We start from the raw sequence: 26,856 nt of genomic DNA, 5'->3' as shown, positions 1-26,856 counted from the left end.
GCATGCTTGTTCTTACTGCAAAGTGTGGATGATTTGTCCATTTCCAGGCAGAAGCAATGCCCTTTAGGACTGTCAGAGACTGACAAGAAACAGAACAAAAATTTAGCAAATTATAAGAAAATATCAGCTCCCCAGGCTAACTGCTATCAGTGGCAAATCAGCCCTGAAATATTTGGGTCTTTATTTCACTTGTTACTCATAATTTCCTCTTCCCTCTGCCAATTCCCATGGTGCCACCTCTCCACAAACCGTCTCCCATCTCCCTTTGTACAGTTTGCAAGTGCCTCAGTTCTCACTTTATCACCAAGGACCCAACCTTTCCCCTCACTCAGTCTCTGGCCCCCTAATTGTTTTTGTTGCTCTTTTTGGGACTCAAATCTTTTTTTCCAGTAAGCTCTGGTAAAACAGCCAAGTCATGGCACTATGTCAGTTGTAAGGGGAGGAAGCACACGAGCTATTGGGCTGCAGGAGGGTAGCCATATGCCCTACTTTTAATATTGCTGTTAGCTGCAGTGTGATTATTTACATATAGCATTAGTACATGGGGACACGTTCACAGGACCATGTCCTCCCAATCTCACACTGCAGCTTTTTCCAGCAACAAGGTTACGGGACAAACCCCCACTCTGTGTGCTTTGCTCTGTGACCCACATTTTATTTTCTCCCTCCTGTTCAGCGTGGGGGCTTCAAATAATTTTCCAGAAGCCTGTGTTTTTGCTGCAGAATCATGACACACACTTTACTGTCCAGGCTTTCATGCTAAAATTCAGTGCCCATGTAAGTAAACCTTAGAAATGACTGCACAATGTACCTACATGCTAAGGAGCCGCCTGTGTGCAATAGGAAAATATACCAGGTTACTGCAATTAAGTGAATGAATGGCCTGTGCATTACAAAGAGAAAATGTTTTGCAGCTCAGAAGATGTAGCTTCAAAACCTGGAAACAAAAAAATTATTCTCTGCAGTCTAGTTACAAGTTGGGGGTAGTGGTGTCATAACTCAGCTGCATTTTGGAGGAGAAAAGATCTTCCATATTGTCTCCAATATCAACAGATTTTAATCAAAACTGCAGACAAATCTCAGAAGCAACATGAAAATCTTACAGCTTCAGCTCTTCTACTTTCACACCCATTTCTGCAGACTTTGAAATCAGAACAAACTGGTATGATACTAATAGTAAGAAACATTAAAATTAAAGTTGACTTACTGGTAAAAAATATTTAAAAGGAGAACAAATTGAGTACAAACCATCTTATCAACCCTGGTCTCTCAGCTGTCCTCTGAACGCTGTACTATTACCAATGCCACCTCCCTCAACCAATCTCCCCCCAGACAGAACTCATCTGAATCTCCATTTACATATGGCAGATAACATTCCCAGAGTGAGCGCTCCTAAAAATGACACTCACTTTCCCCCTGAGAGTGAGTATTCTGCTTCAACTTTTAGCTGAAGTGAGGGGAGAATAGGTAGACACATATGGCAGGTAGTGTTTTACAAGGAGAAGATAGGAGTGTATGCAACAGAAGATGGAAAGGGTAACACAAAAACTCTGCATGCAGTGACCTTAAAGAAGAATGGATGAGGCTTCCCTTTATGGATCAAAATGATTGGGAACAGAGCAATACAAGGCCTTCCCCATGGATATCTCAGCCCACTAAGAAATAAGATATTTGCTCTAGAAAATGCTCATGGTAGAGATGTGAATGAACTCATGAGTGAGCACCAAAGGCCAGATGACAAATGGAAACTCCCCACCATCTCTGAAATAATGGTGAACAAGAGTGAACAAAGAATGAAACCAAAATAAGTGTGTCCATGCAGAATGTGTACCCCATGCAGTGGGGTAAGAGACACTGGTACCAAATGTTGGCTAACAAGGGAGTTATAATAAACTGCACCAAACTGATTGCCTCAGAACATCTAAGTCTCATATAACTCAGAATATGAATTTTAATACAATAGTTGCACTGAGCTAGGTCTTACACAAGATAAGTTATGGCAAAACACCAACAGCCTAAGGCAGAACTGTGTTGATGGTAGGAGGAAAAGGTGAAGGGAAAGACTGAGGATGACCCATGCTACATGCAGGTAGCCAAACAATAAGCAAGGGACAGTGGCTTTTTAAGTCACAGACAAAAGAGGGCTTTATGTGTTCATATTAAGAGTTATGTGCAATAACCATCACCTTTTTTAACTCTTAGCGAGTAACTTACTGACCGCTGAGGAAGACAACCACAGAAAGCAACAAACAGGAGGTAGAAGAACCTGCACTGCCTTAATACCCCAGTGCTCCTTGTAAGTTGGTGAGTTACACTTCCCTTCCCAGGCAGAGCTGATTTTTCCTTTAGTAGAAATACCTGCAGGCTGGGTCCCTTAAAATCCTGCAAGCTTCCCATAAGTTCTGGTCCTAGCCCCAAAGACCTACGTTCTCCCTTAGATACAAGACTGCACATAAGTGGTGAGAGACAGAATCTCTTCCAGGTCAGGCCTGCGGTTAGTCAGCAGTGTGGCTGCCACTTTCTCTCTGAGTTGCTTACTTAAGTTTCCTGAGTCAACACCTTGCCATCCAAAAAAGCACCCATCTCACATAGTCTGATTTGCTTTCCCCAACTGGGTGAGTATTTGAAAGGCCAGTTCAGTGGACACTTGCAGTGGGGAATGTGCTGCCCTTCCTGTCCATACACCACTCTATCCAAAGAACACAAAGAGGGTAGTGGCTTCTGGAGCTGATAGTCCCCTGCCACTAAGCAGGCATAGGAATGAAACTAACTTTAATTTAAGTTGCTTGCTCATAAAATGTAAAACTTAAATCATTACAATATTTCTGCTGCTGCAAAACTTTGTTTTACTGAATGCTGTTACCTTCTGCATCACATTTGGGGAATTTTAAACAGGCAAATGGAAGAAGGTCTGATTGAAGATGAAGTTAAGTGAAAGAAATTGGTCTCATTTAGCACATGACAGGATTCATCTGTGTTCCCAAGTCCACTGAGGTAGTATCATGGGCATTTCATATTCATGAGCTGCTGCGACACTGTGTCCCCTCATTTACAAAGCACCGTGTTCAGCAAATTCTGTCCCTGTGGACACTCCATGCATTTCATGGTCTTGTCAGAGAGACATCAAACACTTCAGTAACCAAATACCAGAAAATGGCTTTAATTAGTGCATGTCAATGCAATAAATAATTTTTCTCTCTAAGTGGAAAAATGAAAAATTAAAAAAAAAAAAAAAAAAGAAAAGAAAAAAGTGGAAAGCAACAGGCAAAAAAAAATCTTCAAAAAACCATAAGGAACAAGGGACACAGATAGCTTCTGCTGAACACACAAACAAGCTTGAAGCCTCTTGGAAGTTTTCTCAGGAGAGCAGCAGGCAAATGGAGAGCATAAAGAACACTTCTTTGGATGCCTGGATATTAATTTCATAGGAATGCCTTTCCCTGACTGAAATTGCCCAATATGGAACAACGTACCTGCCTGATCAGTCAGCAGGGAGATGAAAACAAGTGAAAAGCAGGCAGTACCACAGCTACTAGGGCACTGCCTTGATAGCTGAGACAAGCAGAAGACGACCTTAGCGTTCCATGTACCAGAGCACCCTTTTGAGAAGAGAATGGTAATAGTACAGCCTGGCCAAGCTGATGGGAAAAGTCACGCAGTGAGCGAGTGCCAGAGGATTCATAGGATCTAGCAGACGTCATGCAGCAGATTCAGTACTGACTCTCCAGTCTTGCATTAAAAGATTATGCATTTGCCTTGCTTCAGACAAAATATTTTTTTCCTTCAGCCACCAAGCTCTGATGATACTGTCAGCTAGATAGATGAGTGGCTGGGTGGTCCATCTGAGACTCTATTGCTTCAGTAGTGTTGTGCTTTCACAGACTGCATGGCATGGCATAGCATGGCATAGCTTCTTCCTCACCTGAGAGAATGCTGGGGACAGGCATCAGGCATATTTGCTACTTCCCAAGGCTGTCGTTGGCACAAAGCCCTTGCCCAGTTTCAAGCCCTGGGAAGTGTGAAGAGAAACAGGGCATAGAACAGCCTTGTCAGATGAGTTGCTGGGCTCAATGCTGGGTTATATTGTGCAAGTAGTAAGAGCAGACACTGATGGCTGAAAGTGGAATCTCTTAATGCCTAAGCATGTTCACCAACAGCGGAAGCCAGAAGAGATTGGAGGCCAGACTCAGGACCTGGAGTCCACTACATTCCTGAGGCTATCAGCATTTAGAGTTGTAACATGCCTCCTAGCCTTACTAACAGCACCCTGACAGAGCACTATGCCTGCCCTCCTTTTCAGTAACATCTGTTTTCCTCTTTTCAAAGGCTGTTGTTCCCTGTTCCTTTGCAGTATTCTCCTGCTGAAACATACTCGGAAGGTAGTGGGGCAGCAGATGAGAAGGCATGAAATGCCCAGGGAGGGTCTGTTGAACTCAGAAACACAAAAACCTCCTCAGCAGTTCTGGAGATGAGTGATTTTGCATTAGAGCATTGTGGCAGGAAAGGCAGCTTCTCAGGATGCTCCTGCGGAAGTATGTTCAGGAGCAGGCATGTCTGATTCTATTTCATCCTCTTCATGTTACGCTGGAAAAACAAGACAAACTATATTTCTTTTATGCTAAACCTTAGGGGGTTTTTATTTTTCTTATATATATTTATTAAAAAATGCCTCTTTGATCGGCAGCCCATGACACTTCCACATCCAGCAACTTCTCAGAACCCTCCTTCCCTCCACACAAGGCCACCACTGCTGACAGCCAGCCGGGTTTGATCAGAGCCACTCAGAATCAGATTTTCATAAGACAGATGAGGAATCTTACTGCTGCCCTCTCTCATATCAGACGAGAAACTGAGGAGGAGGGGGGACGGGTCCTGAGGGAATGACAGTACAATCAAGGGCTATGCAGTTCTCTCTCTGTCCCTCCACTGCTGCAATTTTCAAAGGACTTTGCCTCAGGCAGTTTTAAATGATGGTGTCTCAATTCTGTAATCATCTTTCAAGAGCTTTTTCTTAAAGGGTATTTTAGGTAAACCTAGTCCGTCAACTACACTTACGGACTCAGCTATCACAGCCCCAATAAGACTGTGTATCTACCACATCACACAATTTAGTGATGAAAGATGCTCACCTAGACCATCATTTTCAGCCCCCAACAATCTGTGTGTGCCCTCTTGCAATTAAGCTGCCCACTGCCCTGGCTAGTGGTCTGCTGCTTCAAACAGGCCTTCAGACATATCTCTTGGGACATAGTCCCTTCTCTCCTCCTTCCCCCCCCCCCCACCGTAGCTGTCAGGAGGAAGCTCTCCTTCAACATCAGAGGCTCTAGATCACAATGCCAGCAGTTACTGGAGGAGTTCAAACTGGCCAGGACCAACAGCTCAGTGGAAGCTATCCAGTTGGACTGCATCTGCCCTTCACTGACCTTGCACGGAGCCTTCAGACAGCATGTTAGGGGAGCAGCCAAGGGGAGAACTGTAGTGTGCTGACAGACCCACACACAAAGTCACAGTGAAGAATCCCAGACACTCAGCAGTCACTTTCACTCTCTGCCCCGGGCCCATCCCTTCAGCCCATTCACACCACTTCCAAAATACCATATTTTTCACTCCATCTCTATTTCAGGGATGCTCAGAACTTTTCATCCATTTAGCTCTCCCCAAACCACTACCCCACTGAGCCTATGAAGTACCCACTGGCCGTATCCCTGACTGCTCCTGCAAATTCCCCACTCTCTTACCCTCACGCTCAGCGAATGCAGCTGTCCCTGCAGCTCACACCCCTTCAAGTCCACCAGCACTTGATGTGTTCTGTAAAAACAGCAGCTCACTAGGTGAAGTAACTGGCATTCTGGCATCAGGAATGGCAGAGCCAACAATACCGCACTCTGTGCTATATTCTCAGCTCTGTTTAGAGCAATTTCATCACTGATGCGTATTTGCATGCAGCTCAAGAGGTATTTTATGACTGTGAATTCCAAGTGCCAGATATCCTGTGCAGGCTGTCTTCCATCTGATGACAGATATAACTCCCCGTAAAGATGTGGGGATAATGGCATACACCCACTTCCTTCCTCTGTTGTGCACAGAGCCTGGACTCCCATCCTCTTCAAATGCAAAGGAGCTGCTGGCATTCACCAGAAGGGTAAGAAGTCCTTCTAGAGGTTTGACATTGTAAAGAGATGACCCTAATCATCAGCTCTGCCTCCTTGAGGAGGCTTCCCAGCAGGCAGGAAGGGGTTTTGCCTTGAGGGCACAGATCTAGTGACTGTCTCCTGGCAGCTTTCCTCACCTGCAGGTCAGGTTTGGGTTGTCTGTGTAGCATAGTCAGGCTTTCATTTCAATCAGCCGTCTCATTCAAACACACTATATACTTTAAAATAACAAGCCGTTGTTCCTGCAGAGAGAGAATCACACATCACATCCCAGTCCTCCAAGAAAACCCCTGTTCTAGGAGCTATGAATCCCAAGCGTAACAGGGAGAAGGGGGGAAAGGACTTCTGAAGATGGAGCAATAGTCTATGGGGGAACAATAGCTGGGAGAGAAATAACAACTTTAGCTAACAAACCCATATAAGAGTGCTGAGGCAAAAAATCAAAGGGCAATGTAGTGAGGAGACAGGCATCTGGGGGAGCGCAATTCAGCAGCACAGAACTGGTGGACAAGAAAGGCACAACAAAGAAACTTTTAGCCAAAAGGACAAAGCAGTTTGCTGATTTGGGGGGGAAGGAAATGCCAGTATTTCTCACCCCAATAGGAAACAGCCCTTTGTAGCTGCATGCCAGAAAGTGACACACAAGCAGAATAAAGCCAAATAAAATACCCAAGCAAAGTCAAAGAAGACTCTACTGCCCTGCTGGATAAAGGACCAAAGGGAGGGAAAAGCCCTTCAACATGAACTTGATTGTTCTGTCTTTCCTCCCACCTCATGGCAAAGAATAGTCTGCACCTAGGAGAAGCTCTTGGCTGCTACAGAAAAGGAAGCAGTACCCTGCAGACAGCACTTTTTACATGCCACTGATAGTCTCCCATCTCTCACCTCCTGCAGTTTCCCTACCATACAGAACTTAGTCACTCCTGTCCACTTTTCCCTGTTGACATGGACAGAAAATTGAGCAATTACCCTGCTTTCCTCTCTCTCAGATTGCCCAGATTGCTACATACACAGCATTAAGCCCCCAGTTGCCTCTGGCCAAAAGTGACTCAACTAGGCCTGTCCTTTAGGAATTAAACACTTTTGTGTTGCTTGTGAAGGTTTATTATTCCTAAAGTTTGATGCATTAAATCCTGCTAAAGCAGGTTTCCCACCATGCAGAGAACGTGGGCCCCCCATGACAAGCTTCAGCTGAACACACATCCACCTAGCAAAGGTGTGTTACCCATTTGCTGTGCCTGCATACTAGCAACATACTGCACGCGTTCAGAAGGATGGGCACTAAGCTCAAAACAGGTGCTGTAGGAAACCCCAGTATCCATCAACTAGACATTCCAGAGCTGTTTGTCCAGAGACACTGCACTTTTTCAAAACAGTCTTTCCAGCCTGGAGTTTTACAGGAGCAAATAGTTCTTTCAGCCAAACCCAAGTCTGCTTTCCTGTAACTCAAAACTGGCTCCTCTTTGAAATGGTTCTTTTGCCCTTGACTAGCCTTTATGAAGAAGAAATATGGATTAGAGAAAATGAATTCTGAGCATGACCTGAGCCAACGTACTTCATTGCTAGTACTTCAGTGGTTTGTATTGTGTAGGATGGATAACTTGCACCTTCTGGATTTCCCTGTGCAACAGTAAGGAATGGCTGAAATTGTAGATAGCTCCATGTAAGTCCCCACTTACAATCTCCCATATTACTTCAGTCTTTCCACAGCATGAGAAGTGACTGTCCTTCTCTCCTAAACTCCCCAGAGTCAGATGCCATTTCATCCACAGGGTAAATGGCCAGGAGCAGTTACAGAATTCCACTTTTATTTTTGAAAACATAAGGCATATCAAGCCCAAAAATCTCATTTGGGTGTACAACCTTCCCTCCATTCTCCACATGCCCAACTGGGCTCTTTCTACACCCCATGCTTTTGTAACACTCTCTTTTCTGGACTGCAAATTCTGAGCATCTGGGTGCTGGGGATGTATAAATGATCACAGCTGAGCACATTTCAAATATACAAGAATAACTTTTTAAGGGTGTACAGTTTTGTCCTTCATTCTTCTAATGAAGAGGTTGGATGGGGGACAAACAATGTTAATGGAATGGTACAGCTCAGCTTTCTAATAGGTTAAAGGAAGGCGATCCAAATGTATTGGTTGACAGCAGCAATCATTACGCAACTGTGCCCGTTCATATTAAGGTGTACAAGCTAACACATTATGCAGCACAAAATAACCGTGACCCATCCTTGGGGATCCATACACCAGTGTCTTGATTTTTGTGTGTTTAGAATCTGAGCTTTACTGTTGCACTAAGGACACAAGCTCAAGTGCAGTTCTGTGCAAAGGGGAGGCTTGATACAGCTCAACATACTGCACAGCCACAGCATTCTAATCCCTTCCTTCTACACTGCACAGTTATTGTATCATAGAAATATAGAATAGTTAGGTTTGGAAAGGACCTTAAGATCATCTAGTTCCAACTCCCCTGCCATGGGGGTATCTCTCTGCTTATTTAAAAAAGTAATTTTATTCAGGTTCTGGAGTATATTTATATGTCACTCTTCTTCACTGCAATTGCTGAACACACATGGAAAACTCCTCTCCCAGAAGAGCTTGCTTAATGTCCCCACAGAAACAGGATGACAAGCATGCAATGCACTGATCCATTTAGAGATTTTCTATATGCAAATTAGATCCACAACCCAGTGTATGTGACTGTACCAGAAACTGCCTGGGTAGGAATCATGATCAGATTAGTGCGATCTTTCTTCTAACACAGAGATTAAATCCAAAACTGAATTCTGGTTTGCAACAATCTGAATTCAACTGTTAACCCTAGGTTAGGCACAGATAAGTAAGTGAAGTGTACCAGGACTTGCCATATCTTCATACCACATTCTGCATCAATTCTATTCTGTACTTATTACCCAAGGTCTTGGAGCACTAAAAGTCACAGGCTGCAAACACGTGGCAAGCATTTTTGTGCCTGGTTAGCAAAGACAGTTATTATACTCTGAATACAAGACCAAGGTTCAACAAGAAGGACAGCACGTATGCAAACAAAGAGCTGTTCAGAACAGACTATAAGGCTCAGTGACACACACTGAAATTTAAGAAGCCCAGGAAACTTCCCAAGGGAAAAATTAAGTCTATTCTGAAGATGCCAATGCTATAAAGGTGCCACTTCTGGCAGTCATATGGTCATATGTTGCAATGCTTAATCTGTCTAGAAGACCCAAATAATGGGTCTTCATTTAATCTCATTAACCGTACTGATGTCTGATCTTTTGTGACTCCTGTTAAGTCTTCTGATGCTTGATGATATTTCACAGATGCAACTTTTTATATTAGCCCTTGAAAGCTGAGGTAGCTCCTAGAGACGTTAATGAAATTCTATGCTCCCTACAGTTCTCTAGTGCTTGTCTTGAAATCCATACTGTGGATTTTTCCTAAGATTTCTCCTGGGTCATCCAGTTTGAGAAGAGCAGGTGATATACACTATAAAGAAAACTAGTGCTAAATCAGGAGCCCAGTAGATTTCACAGCAGCAAGTACAGGGATCTGATGGGATTACCCACCAGTGCCTATGTTTAGCTTATGATCTATGATCTTAGATCTTAGGTTACGGCAAGAGGATTTTTTAAATTAAGAATTCCCTCATGACAAAGACCCCAGGAGAGTGGTGCAGGCACTTGTCCTGATGTGAACAAGACAAGGATGTTACCATAAAACTGTAAGAGAGACTTTAATTAGAGCGTAGTATCACCTAAACTAGGAGATAGCAGTGATTTCTTCCCTGTTCTTAACCTTTTCTTGCTCTTTTAGTTCTCTTTTTGCCCCAGTCCACTATTCTCCACGTGGGGGTAATCAGAGAGAAAAGTACGTCCTTGACACTTTCTTTCTTCCCAAAGGTGCTTTATCATTCTGTGTTAACGAAGAGCCAGAGTTAGACTACAGGTTCACTCCTCATCCTCCTCTCAATCTCCTTTGCTCTCTCCCTCATTCAGCAGCTGGGGAGACAAGCAGCTCCTGCATTTGTTTACCCCCAGGGTGGTTCATTTCCTTGCAATTTCTTACAAGATGCCTTTGCTCACTTTACCAGAGAACCCTCAGATATGCATGCAGGCAGCTCTTGCAGTAGTTGATACCTTACCTCCTCCATCGTCTGATGCCTCCAGGCTCTGCTGTCTGAGACGATGGCTGCAGCAAAACACAAGGAAGAATGAATTTCAATTGCAAGTCCAAAAAAACATCTTGTTGAGTCCCCTTCCTCTCCATAAGCCTCATGGCCTGTTAAGAGGAGAGTCCCCAGGTACATTTAGCCTGCAGATTGACCTTCCTCCATACCCCTCAGTTTAGAGTGCTTAAGCAAGATGCCTTGCACCTGGGACAAACTCCTAGGCTGCAGACAGTAGGGTCTGGGGTGCATCTGGGTGGGATGTGGATGTTTTCTACTTTTCCTTCTTTCTGTTGTATGGGAGTGACAGAGCTAACACCTACTCCATATCTACGGAACTATAGAATGACAAGCCCTGCCCCATTCCAGGACACATGACATAAGTTCACGTCAGGCTCTACACCCTTCCCAATTTCCAGATCTTGGTGTCGCATGTCCCTTCTCCATGAGATCAGATTAAAAGATGTGGAAGAAGTATCAGCAACAATAGGAACTTACTCTTCTACTTCTGCATGCTTTCTTCCTGACCTGCAAGATAAGGAAAGGCTTATGCTTATAAAAGGCTAGAGAGAATTTTAAAACTGCACCTTTCTCTATATCACTGTTACTGTGTAAAATAGTCCCTACACCAGGTCTGACATAACACATGACAATTTGAGGAGTTCTGAGTGACCATTAAACCAGTGATTCAAAAGTCTCTGAGTGCATCAGACTGAAGTAGAACCACTTGGGTCCAAAAAGACAGCCTTGCTCAGATACAGCAAGAGCCATATTCCCTGGTTTTTTAGTTTCTCAGATACTTTTTCATCCACTCTGCCATTAGCCACAGGTAAAAGTTGACTTACCTGGGTAGAGAGCTCGGCACATCAAGGAGTGAAGAGTATGCTACACTTTGTCTACCTACCCCTAAGAGATCAACAGGTCCTTCCTCTCTCTGGTCATGCATGAAGATTATCTGGCTGCCTTTGTAGGTTAGGAGCCCCACCTGAGCTGGCCAAGTTCAGATCAGATATGTGGTCACTGCAGTAAATCAGGGTTGATCTGGCTGAGTTAACAGGAGTTCATAATAATAATGCAGGGGGGAGGCACTGGCAAATGGCAGCTTCCTTGCTCTCCACCTCAGCAAACCCAGAAGTAATTCAGTCCCGATTAGGGACACTTGTTCAATATTCAAAATGTAAAACATGGAGGTTGCTGAACCAGCACTTTGAAAAGTTAATTAAATGCCAGGTTTCTTTTTAGCAGCTACTCCATCACTCGCTGATTGCTTTGGCCATTTTGCAGAGTGAAGTTTCATCTCTGTGCACTGGGAATAAATATTCTCCGCTCCCTTTAAGTCAGAGTGCCATGACAAAGAATACATGGGGCCCTCCCCTACCACATGCACTGTCCCAGGACACACCAAGATATAAGAGAAGTTGCTTTACTGCCTTGCACTGCTCCTTTCAAAGTACTTTCAAGAGATGGTACAGGCCTCTCCTCATCTGCTCTCTGTTCTACTGTTATGGTGCTCATCTAGCTCTCCTGTGAATAATCAAACAGCAACCAGCCGAGCACAGAGGATGTCTAGCTATGAGAAGAAGAAAGCCCCTTGTCTCCACTGCTCTCCCTGGAGCTTGCAGTCTGTGAGAAGATAAAAATTACATTGAAACAGTGATGTGAGCCCAATAATATCCCCTGCTATAATCAGAACTGCACCTGTGTAGGTGACGTCTGCATCTAGGCTTTCAGCTGTATCTGCACCCTTCTGTTCACCAGAAGAAACAGAAGAGCAATGGAGCTGGGGAATTTAGGGAAGAGCTCTTCCAATGAGGAGCAGCTGTCCAGCTCCATCCTTCTTCCCAGTGTTAGTGCAAAGCACTTTTTGTGAACCCCCTGATACTGTACAGAAAGAAAGGGATGGTTTTAGAGAGCCTACCACCAGCTGTCACTGGAGTTCAGAATCTGAGAAGACAGAGATGGAAAGATGATGCAAGATTTATCCTATTTTATTCCTCCCTTCTGCCTTCACAGAACTGCTTCCCACACCTGTCTCCAGAGCCTTACCCTCACTGAGCCGAAACATCCCAAATGATGGTTTTGCACAGCCTTGCACAGTGAGATGATTTCCTGGAGGTTCCATCTAACCTCTTCTTAGGTTGTTTCCATTACTCTTGATAATTGTCCATCCCCAAATAACACTCTATTCCTCAGTACTCACACTCACTCCTCACATCTCTGCTCATCTCCTGTCCCGAGGCATGAGTGAAACACTCCACATGTTTGTACTTCCCAGGAGAGGGAAGGTCACTTCTGCTATCCCTGTAAGCAATTTTTGTTTCTTTTTTCTGAGTTCCCTGTCATGACAGATATTCAGGTGACCCACAGGGAAGGCAGTCATATGTTAGTCCTAGAGGCAGAGACTACTTCTCTTGCATTCTGAGACTTAAGCTTTCTCAACTTTTCCTCGTTAGGTTAGGTTAGGAAAGGAAATTATGAAATAACTGCACTATATGGGAAAAAAGAGTAATTTGGGGAACAAATTCATAAACCAGGAGGGTAGAACAGTACTGACCCCTTTAATTCCAGAGCCCAGGTGTTAGAATGCTCTCCTTTCTCTAGGGCAACCTAAAGCCTCACGGTCAGCCTTGCCAGGAGAACACACTACTCCCTATGCCACAGGGTCCAAATTTGGCAGTGGGTGACGGAAGACTCTCATGCTGACAGTGCTGTGGTTTATACAGAGCATTTAAATGCCAACAGCACTGGAGCAGGAGCAAGAAATTACTGTTGTTCTGTTTCGGTGAGACATCTGCTTCCAGTCACCTGTACTAGGATATGTTTGTTAATATATGGAATCATAGAATAGTTAGGGTGGGAAAGGACCTTAAGATCATCTACTTCCAATCCCCCTGCCATGGGCAGGGACACCCCACACTAAACCATGTCACCCAAGGCTCTGTCCAACCTGGCCTTGAACACCGCCAAGGATGGAGCATTCACAACTTCCCTGGGCAACCCATTCCAGTGCCTCACCACCCTCACAGTAAAGAACTTCCTCCTTATATCCAATCTAAACTTCCACTGTTTCAGTTTTAACCCATTACCCCTTGTCCTATCACTACAATCCTTGATGAAGAGTCCCTCCCCAGCATCCCTATAGCCCCCCTTCAGATACTGGAAGGCTGCTATGAGGTCTCCACGCAGCCTTCTCTTCTCCAGGCTGAACAGCCCCAACTTTCTCAGCCTATCTTCATAGGGGAGGTGCTCCAGTCCTCTGATCATGCTCATGGCCCTCCTCTGGACTTGTTCCAACAATCAACATGTTCCATGTCCTTTTTATGTTGAGGACACCAGAACTGCACACAATACTCCAAGTGAGGTCTCACGAGAGCAGAGTAGAGGGGCAGGATCACCTCCTTCGACCTGCTGGTCACGCACCTTTTGATGCAGCCCAGGATATGGTTGGGCTTTCTGGGCTGCGAGTGCACACTGAAGCCGGCTCATGTTAAGTTTGATTTGAAATAGCATTAGTTGATGAAACTGGTATTTCAAACCAATTGATAAGCTCACAGGTAGAGAACTGTCCTGTAAATACAGCATGAGACTTCCAGAGTTCAGGAAGGAATTGCATATTTTACACTCTCTGTGACCTTAATGATTGAGCTGTTAGATAAAGAAGATACCAATCGGCTTACTATTTCTTTTCTTTTTTTATAAGGCTTCCTTTCATTTTGTTTGATGGCAAATTACTTTTTCATTCTTTGTTTCAGACTGGGAAAAAAAACAATCAGAAAATATTTTTGTTTGTTCCTGACTCATCTTTTGCTTTTTTTGGCCCAATTGCATTACCTAAATTTACCTAACAAAGTGACCTTGAGACAAAAGACAAGCTTTGCCTTGTGTCCTAAGGTTAAAAGGCACTAAGGGAAGTCTGCAAAAGGTGTACTGCCTCCAACCCTGTCCATTCCATAATATTCTATCAATGTATCTATAAATTCTATACACAGAGATACTATTCCTGCAGAACCAGTCACCTGCTTGTCTCTGCTCTCCAGGTGCTATAGGAAGCCCTGCAGGCATTCCTCGTGAAGTTACAGCATTGCTTTAAGCATCCTGGAGTACTCTTTCCTGAGAACCATCTCAGCTTACCAATGCCAATGGCAACATGTTGAGACCAACGTTTCAACCCTCAGGAATATCAGGCCTGGGTACACAGCACCCTTTTCACTCACCACTTGGGCACAGATTTCTAGTGGTGAGTGAAAGCAGGCATGGAAAAAAACAGACCGTAAACTCAAGCCAGCATAAACAGAGTTCCTTCTCTTTTCTCATGTTCTCAGCAACAAGAAGTGCACTGCCCCAGCTTGTCTGCTCCAGCAGGAGGGACAGCCCATGGAGGGCAGCAACAAGTGCTTATTAAATGAGCAGTTACCTATGAACTATAGATACAGCTACTCCAGTAATGGCAAACAAAACAATCCTGGGAGCAGAGCTCAGAAATGTACTCAATCTGATGTATTATATATAAATCAGCCACCCCCAATTTTTGTGAGGCAGTGATACCTCTGTTTCTTTTATTTCCTCTGATAAGCCCATTGCATCTGGAAGGCCAAAGAATATGGACAGGCCTCATCACCCGGACAGCTCCATTTGAATTCCGTTTCACTGCAAGGCTGTCTGTGCTCTCAAACATAACCAAAATCTCAAAATACTCCCTCTGGCTTTGGCCAGCTGCTGACTCCCTATTTCAGGATGTTGAATAGCTGAGAAACTGGGCAGAAGACCGTAACAGACCCCATGAAACCCCATGTTTTGTAACTCCTAGTACAGAATACCCATTTCTCTCCTACCTGTGTCCTGGGGCAGAGGATATAGATCTGATCTCACTCAGTTATGGACAACAGGAATCCTCTCTCCACATTAATGAGAAGGGGTTAAACCTCAAACCCAAGGCTTGGCCCCACACAGCCCCCTAATGCACAGCTGAGCTCTCTTGGAGCTGCCTGCAACTTCTAAGCTGAAGGGTGAAAGGCAGTTCTAATGTAGACATCATCCCTGTTAAACTGTTTCTTTCTCATTTAATGGACTACCACGGAGATCTAAATGGAGATAAAGTAGCAGGGCTCAGAGAACAGCCAGGATGCTATCTTTATGCAGCATGACAATGTGCAGTGGTTAATTAGACACCGTTAACCTATTTTAGCAGGGGACATAACTGGGATGAATGGGGGGAAATGTCCTTGAAATCTTTTAATGTCCAGAGCTCATGAGAGCTCTAGACACACTTGAATAGTGCACGGAGCCACAGCCGGGTGCCAGAAGGCCACGGCGCAAGAGGTTCTCTCCTGCACACCCAGGGAGGTGTGAGGGCGGCCAACGCAGCTAGGGGTAAAGAAAGCAGTTATAGGGGCTTCAGACTAACACTGAGGCGGCTGGACAGGCGTGCCCGGGCGAGCGTGGAGGGGCGGCAGCCGAGGCCGAGAGTGGGCTCGGAGCTCGGGCAGCCCCTCGCCAGGCCCGGCTGCCCCTGCCCGGACGAGCAGCGCTTCGCTCTCGCCGATTCTCCCACCCTGCCGCCACGGGGGCCGCTGACGCCGAGCCGGCGATGCTCGGGGCCCCGAGACGGCCGCCCTCCACGGGGGCCACCCGTCGACGCCACCGCATTGCCGGGCAGCGGCCGCCCTCTGCCGGGCCCTGGCGGCGTGGCGCCAGGCCCGAGCTCCCCGCGGAGGCTGCGGTCCTCGGTCCCCCGGGCAGCTGCCGAGCCTGAAAGAAGCCGAGCGCCGGAGCGGCTACGTGACTTCGGAAGCGGTCACACGTGCGAGCGGCGGGGGGTACGGGCTGCCCCCGGGGCGGTGGGACGCACCACGGGAGCCGAGCGTCGAGATCCGCGGGAGTTCTCGGTACTTCACAGGGCCCTGGCAGCGGGGGAAAGATTTCATCTGCCTGCGTGTTAGCGTATTTCCTGGCATGTCTCAACCGCTTCTCTTTATGAATCACGTGGAACAAGAAAGCTGCTTCAAGCTGCCCCCCTGCTAGAAGAATTAAATGGAAAAAAGGGGAAAGTCCTGAAGCACAGAGATACATTTTGTTTTGAGGGAGCAGGGCAATCAAATGGACATGGGTCACTGGCCACCATTCCGCCTCTGCACTTCCATCCAAAACCATACCCACCTCAGTGCCCAACACTGGGCTCAGCCCAGAGAGAGACATGAAGCCTTTTGCCTCCAGCGCATAGACTGTGATTCAGGTCTAGGCCTGAAGGAGAATGGGGGAAAAAAAGATTAAAAAGGACACTGTAGTCTCTTGCTCAAGTATTTTTTTAGTGCCCATCACCACAGTGAGTGGGTGGTAAGCTACGAGTCATATCTTGTTCAACAGCGTAAGACACAACTAAGTTACACATCCAATATGATGCACAAGTGCTAACTGATCAGTTCTCCCAGCTCTCCAAGTGCAGGTCGTGGTCACTGCTTGTTTGCAGAGGCACAGGGAGAGAAAAACGTTCGTCAAAGCTGTATGCAAAACAGAACTGTAGCCCATGCTGGAAAGCACTACCACAAGGTGTCTTCTTGGCTATTCCACCGCACCTTCCTTGGGGCTCCAATCAGTTGTTTCATTTTCCATCCCCTCTCCCTGCACTGTGGCAGCCTGGAAAAGCCAAATTTGCCTTGATTAAACCCGGATGTTCAATCTTCACATCTCCTAAAACCAGGGCAAGTTTTGCCATTGATTTCAGCAGAGCAAGGACTACTATAAACCTTTTATTTTGTCACAGGATGTCACCTCACACTCACCCACTTCCCAAGCCCTGGGGCACACGGCTATCTGCATCTCCACAACAGTTTGGGGCAGACACACATTTTTTTAAACTAATGGTCCCACCATACGCTTTCTGCCCCTCACAGAATCCCTGAGCTGCCTGGACCACATGTTGAACACACTGCCCTAGAACATGGCACTGCAGTGAGCAGGATGCAGTGATAAGCAAGCATGATCTGGGGGAAGGGATCTGACAGACACCGTGCTAGCTGGCTCCAGCTAAAATGGGCTTGTGAGGCACCAAGTAGTCTCTAGCAAAGTGTTGTTTTCTCCTCATGTCCTAATACATGGGCTTGCTTAACAGAAACAACAAAGGAGGAAGGCTCTGGCAAGCAATACTTCAGGAACTGGCACAAAAGAACAAGCTGACAGAGAGTTCACAGGGTCACTGAACCTCAGCCTACTCACTGCATCATCCTGTACCAGATGTTCCCAGGGTTCCCCCACTCGCTCACTGGTAGACAGCTGACCAGCAAAGCTGCTCAGAGCTCTCACTGAGCAACAAAAAAAACACCACTCAATACAAATTCCTGCTGTGTGGGAAAACAGCACTGCAGTTTCTAGAGGTATCCACCACACATCTTTGGTCCCTGAGAACACGGGCTCCTAACCACGCAGTCACGTCTTCAGTCTCCAGTAAGCACCAGGGCCAACTCTCACACCAAACGGCTCTTGAGGTTACAGAAGCATTTCAGTTTCCATTTAAAGGGAAAAGCACACTTCTCTGATCCTCATGGTTATGTGGAAGAACTGACTGCTAAAGGAGACAGACCTAGAGTGCACGGGAAAAGGATCTAAGGTTGGTTGTTTTTTTCCAATCCCACAACAGAGGCTGGGGGATGAAGGGATTGATAGTACCACTGAAGAGAAGGACTTGGGGGTGCTGTGGATGACAGATTGTGCGTGAGCCGGCAGCGTGCGCCCACAGCCCAGAGGGCCAACCGTATCCTGGGCCGCATTCAAAGGAGCATGGCCAGCAGGTCGAGGAAGGTGATTCTGCCCCTCTGCTCTGATGAGACCCCACCTGGAGTACAGCATCCAGATCTGGAGTCCTCAGAACAGGAAAGACATGGACCTGTTGGAACGGCTCCAGAGGAGGGCCACAAAAATGATCAGAGGGATGGAGCACCTCTCCTTTGAGGAGAGGCTGAGAGAGTTGGGATTGTTCAGCCTGGAGAAGACTCTGGGGAGACCTTATTGTGGCCTTTCAGTACTTAGAAGGGGCCTATAAGAAAGATGGGGAGAGACTTTTTAGCAGGGTTAAAAAGAGGGGAGATTCAGGCTGGACATGAGGAAGAAAATCTTTACAGTGAGGGTGGTAAAATACTGGAACAGGTTGCTTGTGGAGACATTGAATGGAGACATTTAAGGCCAGGCTGGATGTGGTTCTGAGCAACCTGATCCAGTTGAAGATGTCCTTACTCATTGCAGGGAGCTTGGATTAGATGACCTTTGAAGGTCCCTTCCAACCCAAACTATTCCATGATTCTATGATAACAGAGAACAAACTCATGATTCTGACGTACCAGGCCAAAGACCTTTAACATGTGGTTGGCCTCATTGAAAACATTTAAACGAAAAACACTAGAAAGAACTAGGTGTTTATTACTGAATAGCACCTTGTGCTGCCATCTGAGAGCTTCTGAAAAAAGATATTTTAAGAACCTGGATTAAGGACTTCACAATAGTAGAGGGGTTATATGGGAAGGGGGAGTGGGGGATGGAGAAATAGGGCCAAGCAAGTAGATCAGGTCATCTTAGGTCTCTTTCCACAGGTAAACTGCATTAAGCTAGACTTCACAGACAATTTAGAGGTGACCTACAAAGGCCAGACAAGTTTTTAGCTGTGGCTTTGACAGATACAAAAGGGTTGCAAAGTTGTATGTGTTCTTCAAGAGGGCTTTTGTTTTTTAAATAAGAAATATTTGGGACAGCAAGGATACTATCCCCTGAATTTGCTGATAGATTCCTTGGAGATGCGGAGAACTAAGGAACAAAGATGTTTTTTTCCTCCATCATAAAAATCAAATAGACTTTACCCCATGCACAATCTGCCACCTCAGCAGCTTACATGGACTGTTACCAAAAATGTCACACTCCTGTTCCATTTTTGTCATGCAGGCTTCATTTTCTAACGGAGCAAGAGGCTACAGCCCTACCAGTTCTTCCATTGCCGTGTCTTTCAGGAAAAAAAGTCAAAGAAAACTCCAGCAGCAGACAATAAATAAACAAAAATCTAGCTTAAAAAAAAAAAAAAGGGCAAGAAAAAAAGCAGAAACCCCAACTTTTTTATCAGGCTCCTCTGGGCACTGCAAAGCCACTGGAATGGACATAACTCCAGGATTTTCCCTTTGCAGAAAACCCTGCAAGTCACACTAAGCAGGATTAAAAGGAAAAAAATCCCCCGTCACAGCCATGGCACTGTGGGATTCTCAGGTGACTCTTCTGTCTTTTAGGGACTTTCCTTCTCCTGCCAGTTATCTTTACTGAGTCTAAACAGAAACACCAAGGAGAGCTCACCCCAGCAATGACATGGAGGGACAAGAGCCTGTTAGCATTCCTGGAACATCCAGCCTATTAAATAAAAAAAAAAAAAAAAAAAAAACCTAAAAAAGAAAAGGTGGGGGGAGAGAGAGGAAAAATCCACCCTGGGCCTGCACATTGCAGCTCACCACCATCTTGATGTCCTTGATGCGTGCCGATGGCATGGAGGCGGCTGGCACCAGATCAGCCCAAGAGAAGGAATGAGAGGCCAACGGAGATTTATGTGAGGAGAGTGAGATGGACAAGGTAAAATTGTCAGGAGGAGTTGTTAGAAAGTAAAATATATTGTGACAATTCCACTCCTGCCGTTCATCAATAAACTGACAGATCATTTAGTGTCAATTAGGAGTGATAGATGGACAAGTCCCCATGATCCTGGGCCAAAATTAATGGCTGGGAGGGAGAGGGTGATTGAAAATGACGGCTGACATTGAGAGGAAAGTCCTGAAGGTCCCCAAGGGGCCATTACTTGCCTCATTCCCTTGCAGATCAATGCAGGGACAAACCCAAAAACAGACACTTCAAGACAAAACTTAATCAGACTTCCTTTTCTTTCTTCTCCACCTAAGTTGTGCCCCCTCACTTGGCAGCCTTGATCCTTTGTGCCTATGCTCTTCCCATCACTAAGGACATCCATAGATGTCCTGAGTGAGGCTGCCGTCTTCCCTACAGTGAGGAGCCTGGGTCTGCCCCTAACATGGCAGGGTCACAGAGGAGCCCAGACTGAGATTTACCTCAGCACTGCTGGACTGGGAGTGGAGGACAGAAGCAATGACAAAAGCTTCCCCTACCATGTCAGACACAGAAACTCGTGAGCCCTCTACTACTCCCACTTGCAAAACAGGGATGGCTAGATGTTCTATAAACCAGGCACTCTCAAGGGTCATTTCATATAGCTGCAACACAGGATAGTTTAAACCCATATTTTTGAAACAGGAGGTTTTTAACTTTACTTACCTCTAGAGACCTTGAATCATAAAACTGCTTAATCTCTTAAATAACTTTCCTCCATCTCCAGGGTGCAGTCTCACCATTGCCCACCCTCCAGGGTCCTACAAGATACCTACACGGAGACTGGGTTACCCTGCTGTAAAGGTCACCCCAACTGCAACCACTTCCTTCCTACAGGCCCTTAATATTCGCCTTCTTGTTAAATGCATTCCTGAATACCATACCACCACTTCTGTCCCGGAATCTTCAGCATGGTCATTTTTCTCAATAAGTCTTGATTATTACAACTCTGTATGACCTATCAGTCAGAGAGGAGAAATTTCAGTTGTAGCTGGAGCACTTGTTGCTAAACTGCCACAATCACTGTAGAGAAAGGAGGTACACATGCAGGCACTGGAAGAGACTTCCTACTGAAAGCAGCACTTGCATTTGCTTGTAGGGCCACCTGAAATAAGCCGTGTTTATTCCACACCAATCCTAGCTGCTGCCTACAGAACTGTCTGAATTGTAAGGGGCCGATTGCAAGACCAAAGGGATAAAGGACCCAAGTGAACTGGAAGTGTCCTGAGAAGCAAAGAAATAAAGATACTAATAGGGAAGAAAATGGCAGTAATTCTATAGAGAAAGTCAGATAGATGAGATCAGCAGAGGCTGGAATTAAATGGATCCTGGAAGTACCTCTCTTTTGTCAAATCCTTGCCAATATGCAAAACTTTTTCCTTTCCTTTTCCCACTGGCAGGTGCTTTGTATTTCTTCTTTCTGATGCACGAGATAACCTGACAATAAACCTCTGCTTTGCTTGTCACAAGTGTCAAAACTGAACAGCGTTCAGAATGGCACTTGGGCTCCATCCAGTGGTTAGAGAACTGCTTCTGTAGCAAACCCAGCTGTAATTACTATTATTTATATCATCTCATCAGGGTACCAGGCCCCAAGTGGCTGCCTAGGTTCTTGGCTGGTCCCCTTTCCTCTAATACTGGGGCTGGAATATTGCTGGGACTACCTCTTCTCATAGAGACTGATTCTTCTCTTTGAATACAAATTTAAATAAATACAGTAGACTCAGGTGCAGAGGGCTCCACCAGTAAGTGAAAACGACTTCTGTCACTATTTTGTACCATTTATTTGCTGATTGCAGAGGACCAGTCTGAGGGTTTGCTCAGACACTTACCTGCAGTCCTCTTCATTATCCAGATTTACAAAATGGGACTTCTAGCAATGACAGCTATTTTACAGAGATACCAGGAGAGCAAAGTAATCTTTCCACGCTCAGCTTCTGAAAACTGATCACTAAAGGCAACATTTTATTAATTTTCTGGAATTTAAATACCTGACACTTGCAAATGCTAGGGGAACTCATGATAAAATAGTGCATCTTACTTGTACACCATCTGTGCGATTTAATTTCAAAACTAACTGCAGGTTGGAAAACTTTAAGGGCACTCCTCCTCTTCCTGTCTTGCAACAGTTTGAGACAGCAGTAGTCTGATGGAAGGAACCAGCAAGATGGTGAGAGTATTTGCAGGATTACCCAGGTATGACAAGAGCTGGGCAGGGACTAAGAAGGAGCAGCAAAGATTGAAAACCAGAAAAACAGGTTGCAAATTAAATTTTACTCTAGTATGTGCCAAATGGAAACAAAAAGAACATTTTCAAATGATGTCACATTGATAAGACTCTGAACTAGAAATATAGCATAAAATAGTTTAAGTATCTGTAGCCTCTCTGCACACCCTAAGGAATAGAATAGAATAGAATTTACGATTTTGACATTGTCCGTTTTGAAAAAACAAATTACTTAAAGCAGTACAATTCCCAAGTGTAGGCTCAGTTACACTGGCATAAAACTTCTTGTACCTCCATCAGATATATCAATAGAAGCATGTTATTCTAACTACATCTACAATTAGTGCAATTGAAGCAAGTTAACTTGATGGGCTTCCAAGCTGAGTCAAACTGGTTGAAAAGCTGTGGGGAGACAGAGCCTGAGAGAACAGAAACAACAAAGCTACAGCAACATTGGTATGACATCAGCCGATGACTCAGACTTTTCACATGAAGGCTTTACTCTGGGATATGTCACAAAGACAGCCTTACAGGCCAGCATCTCACTTTTATAAGGGAGACAAGGAGAGAGATCACCCTGGGGAGAATACACAGCTGAAGGAAGAAAAGACAGGGAAACTAGTTGTACAAAATCCCTGTACCGCACATGACCAAAGGCAGTCAGAACAAACCTCTCCTTCATAAAATCTCAATAAAAGCCCTTAATACAAATTAAACTAATACTGCCAGATACAACATGGGCATCATATGCATGACTGAGCAAGGGGCACATCTTCACCTCATGTCCCACTGTGCAGGGTCTCACAGATAGAAAGGTTTGCAGCCTTCTATCTCCTGTTCTGCTTCTTCAACTGAATTGAATCCAGCCTCACAGGAGCATTTACTCCATACACCTGCTATATCTGTAAACCATGCAACTGGGACATTGGACAAGCACCACTGATAGCTACTGCTCTAAATTTATCAGATGAGGTTCATATCAAACAATGGAAAACATCTGAAAGTAGCACATGACACACTGCTGTTGCATTAGGAACCTGCACACTGTCCTCCAGGGCACATTAGGCACTGTCCTCCAGGCCCTTAATAACCGTATTACCTCCAATCCAGACCTTCACCTAGCCAACAATTACATAATTTATTTTTCCTAAACAATGCCATTCACCCTTGTTCTCTGCTGTCACATTTCCATAAAGCTTCCGCTTGCTCCTGCAAAGAACTGGTGGCATTTTTATTATAACCCTGAGGTGGGTGCATCTTTGCAATGGTAACTTCTAGCTGCAGCCAGCCTATGCAAAATAATACCATTATCAGAGTTAAGCTAGAGAGGAGCAGAAGGAGTTCAGGTCGAAATCTTTATTCCTTTACTCCAGTCTTCACATTTTCAGCTGATTTATTCTTCAGAGGCAGAACGATAATTTTCCCAGAAAAGTACTGTTTTCCAGAAAGGCTGCCCCAGAATATAGAACACCCTTCTCACCCCCCCCGGATGTCCTCTCCCATTTTCAGGGTTCCAGGAAAGAGAATACAAATTTTTTCCATAAATCAGTGCCTCCAAAGTATATGTCAGGCATATACACTCTTATTACGGGCCTTAATGTATACAAGCAATCTCACACCACTGTCACTGAGCCCTTCAGCTCTGCGAATAGGAAATACAACACCAGCACAACTTTACAGCTTGAAAAATAATAAATAGTTTGAAACCAAGTCATCTCCCAGTCTGAACTGTCCTTCAGTTTTCATACCCATTCTATTACCACATCCATATATTTCCTTTCCCTTAGGTGTCCTTCATAAGCACCAGGATTCTCAACCTACACTCTACAATTTGTATACTTCTTTCTTCCTATCTCTTATCGCTGACCACTTCCATCCATCTCCATTATACCATAGCCCCATACATACACAAACATTGACAAATTTCACCTTTACTGTCAAGGCTGATCATTGAATCCTGAACTGTTCATTGCATTCTTGTCAGTGGGGCACTGTCATGTGTCACTCTCCTGGAAAGGGCACAACCAGTCAAATCCCCCCCTCCCTGCTCCTGCATTTAACATGCTTATTATGTTCTTGACTCCTTTCAGTTACTATACCAGGTAAGGAATACACTGCCTCTGGCAGAAAGTGACACATACACAGTGGCCCAGCCAGGCCAATTTATAAAGAGCATTAGCCAGCAGAACCAAGCAAGAGCAGTACCTCAAATGGTTTGAAGGAGAGACACACGTCATCTACAACATCCAGAAAAACTTCCAATGCCTGTAACAGCAAAGCCCAACTACTGATGTCCACTTAATCCTTGCCTAAGCCCCTCTTAGTAAGGAAAAACATGAGGACTCACTTGGTAGTTGCCAGTACAGCATCATCTGCCCAGCCTCCTTGCCGGCGTGGAGGTTTAGGTGGTGGACCCTTTAAAACAGAGAAGACACATTAGAGCCAGCTCCGGTCTAGGCAAAGTCAAGCCAACTGAGACACCAGGCCCACACATACTAAACTTTAACAAATAATAGCTGGAGAGGTAGTGTTTAAAATGTTGCCTATTCATAAAATAAAAGGAAGACAAATATTACAGGACAGGGGTTTAGGTGTCCAGGTAAACAAAAGATATATTACTCTAATCAGTATCTTGACAAGTTTCTCATCTGTGTATCTTTGACTTGTCCAGAACACACAGTACAGCAGCGGACTGATCCACAGATGATGTGTTCTCCTGGCAAAATACAGCTACTGGGAACTGCTGCCCACATTTCAGTGGGAGGTATCACATGTTACATCTTTCCTAGGGTACAAGTCAGCACATTTTAGACATCTTGCTTTAGACTGGGAATTGTTCCTAAAAAGTGTCTGCTTTTGTCCACTGCCTAGAAGAAGAGGTTAGATGAAGTGCAGATACAGCCAGCCATACCAATACCTCTAAAGTTAAAGTTAGTTGAGATGAAACCCAGCACTGCCATCACTGAAATGCTAAAGGGGAAGTTCATCTGGAGCTTAAAGGCACTCCCTGCTATTATCTTGCATTGTCTCTGTGGCACTCTGCCGTGTGGCAAGAGAAAACAGGAATTCAGCCTGGGGGTTACGATGGGAATTTTCAAAGAACAGGGCTATGAATTCCCACTGTGTGGGAGCAGCCTATTCCTTTTGCAGTTCTGGGCTCCGTTCCTCCTGCCTGAAGCACCTCATGCAGCAGTGCTTTCAGTGCTTTGCACAACAGGCAGTGGTGAAAGGAGGCATGGTGAACCCAACGGATGAATTTCAGTTTATACAGCTCCCAAATGTGGTGCCCATTGAGGCATTGATGCAGGGGCATGTGAAGGAGCATCATGAGAAAGGATGATATGTAAAAGATGTCCCAAAACAGGGAAAAAATGGTAACTGAAAAGGAGTCTAAGTTGGAGCAATGATGGGGGGACAGGTGGCTCCCACAGCTTTTATTAAGGGAATGGACTGGGTCACTCCTGAGGATTTTTGACTTGACAGACAGGACCTTGCATGTATGGTGGGGTCAACCCTGAGACAAAGCCAAATTACCTCTTGCCACAAATGAGGAAGGAGTTGAGCTAACCCCTGATGGTAGGGGTCTCCCGTGTTTATTTCTTGAAGCAGAAGCATTGTTTGCGAGTGTGGGAAATTAAGAGATCCTGCCAGGGGCAGCCACTGCCTGCTGCAGGGACGGGGCACGACCCTGCATAGCTCCCTGATAGGAGCAAAAATAGTCATCCTCCAAAAATAAACAGGGAGCAGGAATGAGGCAGGAGCTGCAGTCCCAAAATACCAGCTTTCTTCGGCAAAGGGAGCACAGGAGGGCAGAGGGACAGGCAGGGAGCGTGAAACGCAGGAAACAGCATCCTTATATGGGCTCATCCGCAGGGGACAGAGCTCAGTCGACTGGAATGACCAAGTCACAGAATGTGAAGCCTTCAGGGGCCCAATTGAATGGAGTTTTCTGATCTTTAAATGATTCCCCCAGATTCTTAAGATGCCAAACCAGAGAAGAGACTACAGTGCCAAAAAAGGAGCATTTTGAATTCAGTTCATCTGGACACACCCAGAGCCCAGGAAAAAGGGGAAAACCACACCACATATGGGCGTGCATGCCCACATAAACATCCCTATTCCCATCACACAAACCCCTACCTCAAAAAACACACTCCCTCCCACATGGATCCTTCCCATGCATGCAAACAACCCCTTTCCCCTTACACCATCCCTTTGATAGCCAGCCGGCCATGTTGCCAACACACAGCCTCAAAACTCCTTACAAAGGTGCATGGAATTAACAAATGTCACCAAAGAACCTGGGCCTTAAGGCTGAGGGAAAACACATCTCCAGGGCATTCCAATGCACCTGCAATTTAATACCCTCATCACCAAAACTAGCCTTCAGATCAAAGATATACCAAGAGGGGCACTCAACATCAGAGGATGAGAATGACTGCCTCAGTCTTTGCATAGGGGATGACTTCATGGCATCTAGGGGTTCGATTCCAATGTCTTGCCAATGTTATGTATTTGCATTGACCTCTCGTGAGACCCCACTTGCAGCACTGTCTGCAGTTCTGGTGTCCTCAACATAAAAAGGACATGGAGATGTTGAAGCTAGTCCAGAGGAGGACCAAGAGGACGATCAGGGGCTGGAGCATCTCCCATATGAAGACAAGCTGAGAA

The 26,856-nt window shown here is 45.3% G+C and overlaps 1 protein-coding gene across 2 annotated transcripts in view; it reads right to left on the bottom strand.

The window, feature by feature from the left end:
• Positions 1-26,856, bottom strand: part of IFT43 (intraflagellar transport 43) — a gene marked incomplete at its 3' end in the record, with an annotated part of 45,817 nt that overhangs the window by 5,065 nt on the left and 13,896 nt on the right. For both annotated transcript variants that reach the window (XM_080619143.1, XM_080619142.1), the window contains exons 3-5: positions 24,533-24,600; positions 10,818-10,847; positions 10,296-10,342 (exon numbers count right to left, since the gene is read on the bottom strand). In XM_080619143.1, the coding sequence (XP_080475269.1) occupies positions 10,296-10,342; positions 10,818-10,847; positions 24,533-24,600 (145 nt within the window). The remainder of the gene's footprint in view (positions 1-10,295; positions 10,343-10,817; positions 10,848-24,532; positions 24,601-26,856) is intronic.

Source organism: Psittacula echo (genome assembly GCF_963264785.1).
Source record: "Psittacula echo genome assembly, chromosome: 5".
NCBI classification, from domain to species: domain Eukaryota; kingdom Metazoa; phylum Chordata; class Aves; order Psittaciformes; family Psittacidae; genus Psittacula; species Psittacula echo.
This window is presented reverse-complemented; position numbering and strand designations above follow the sequence as displayed.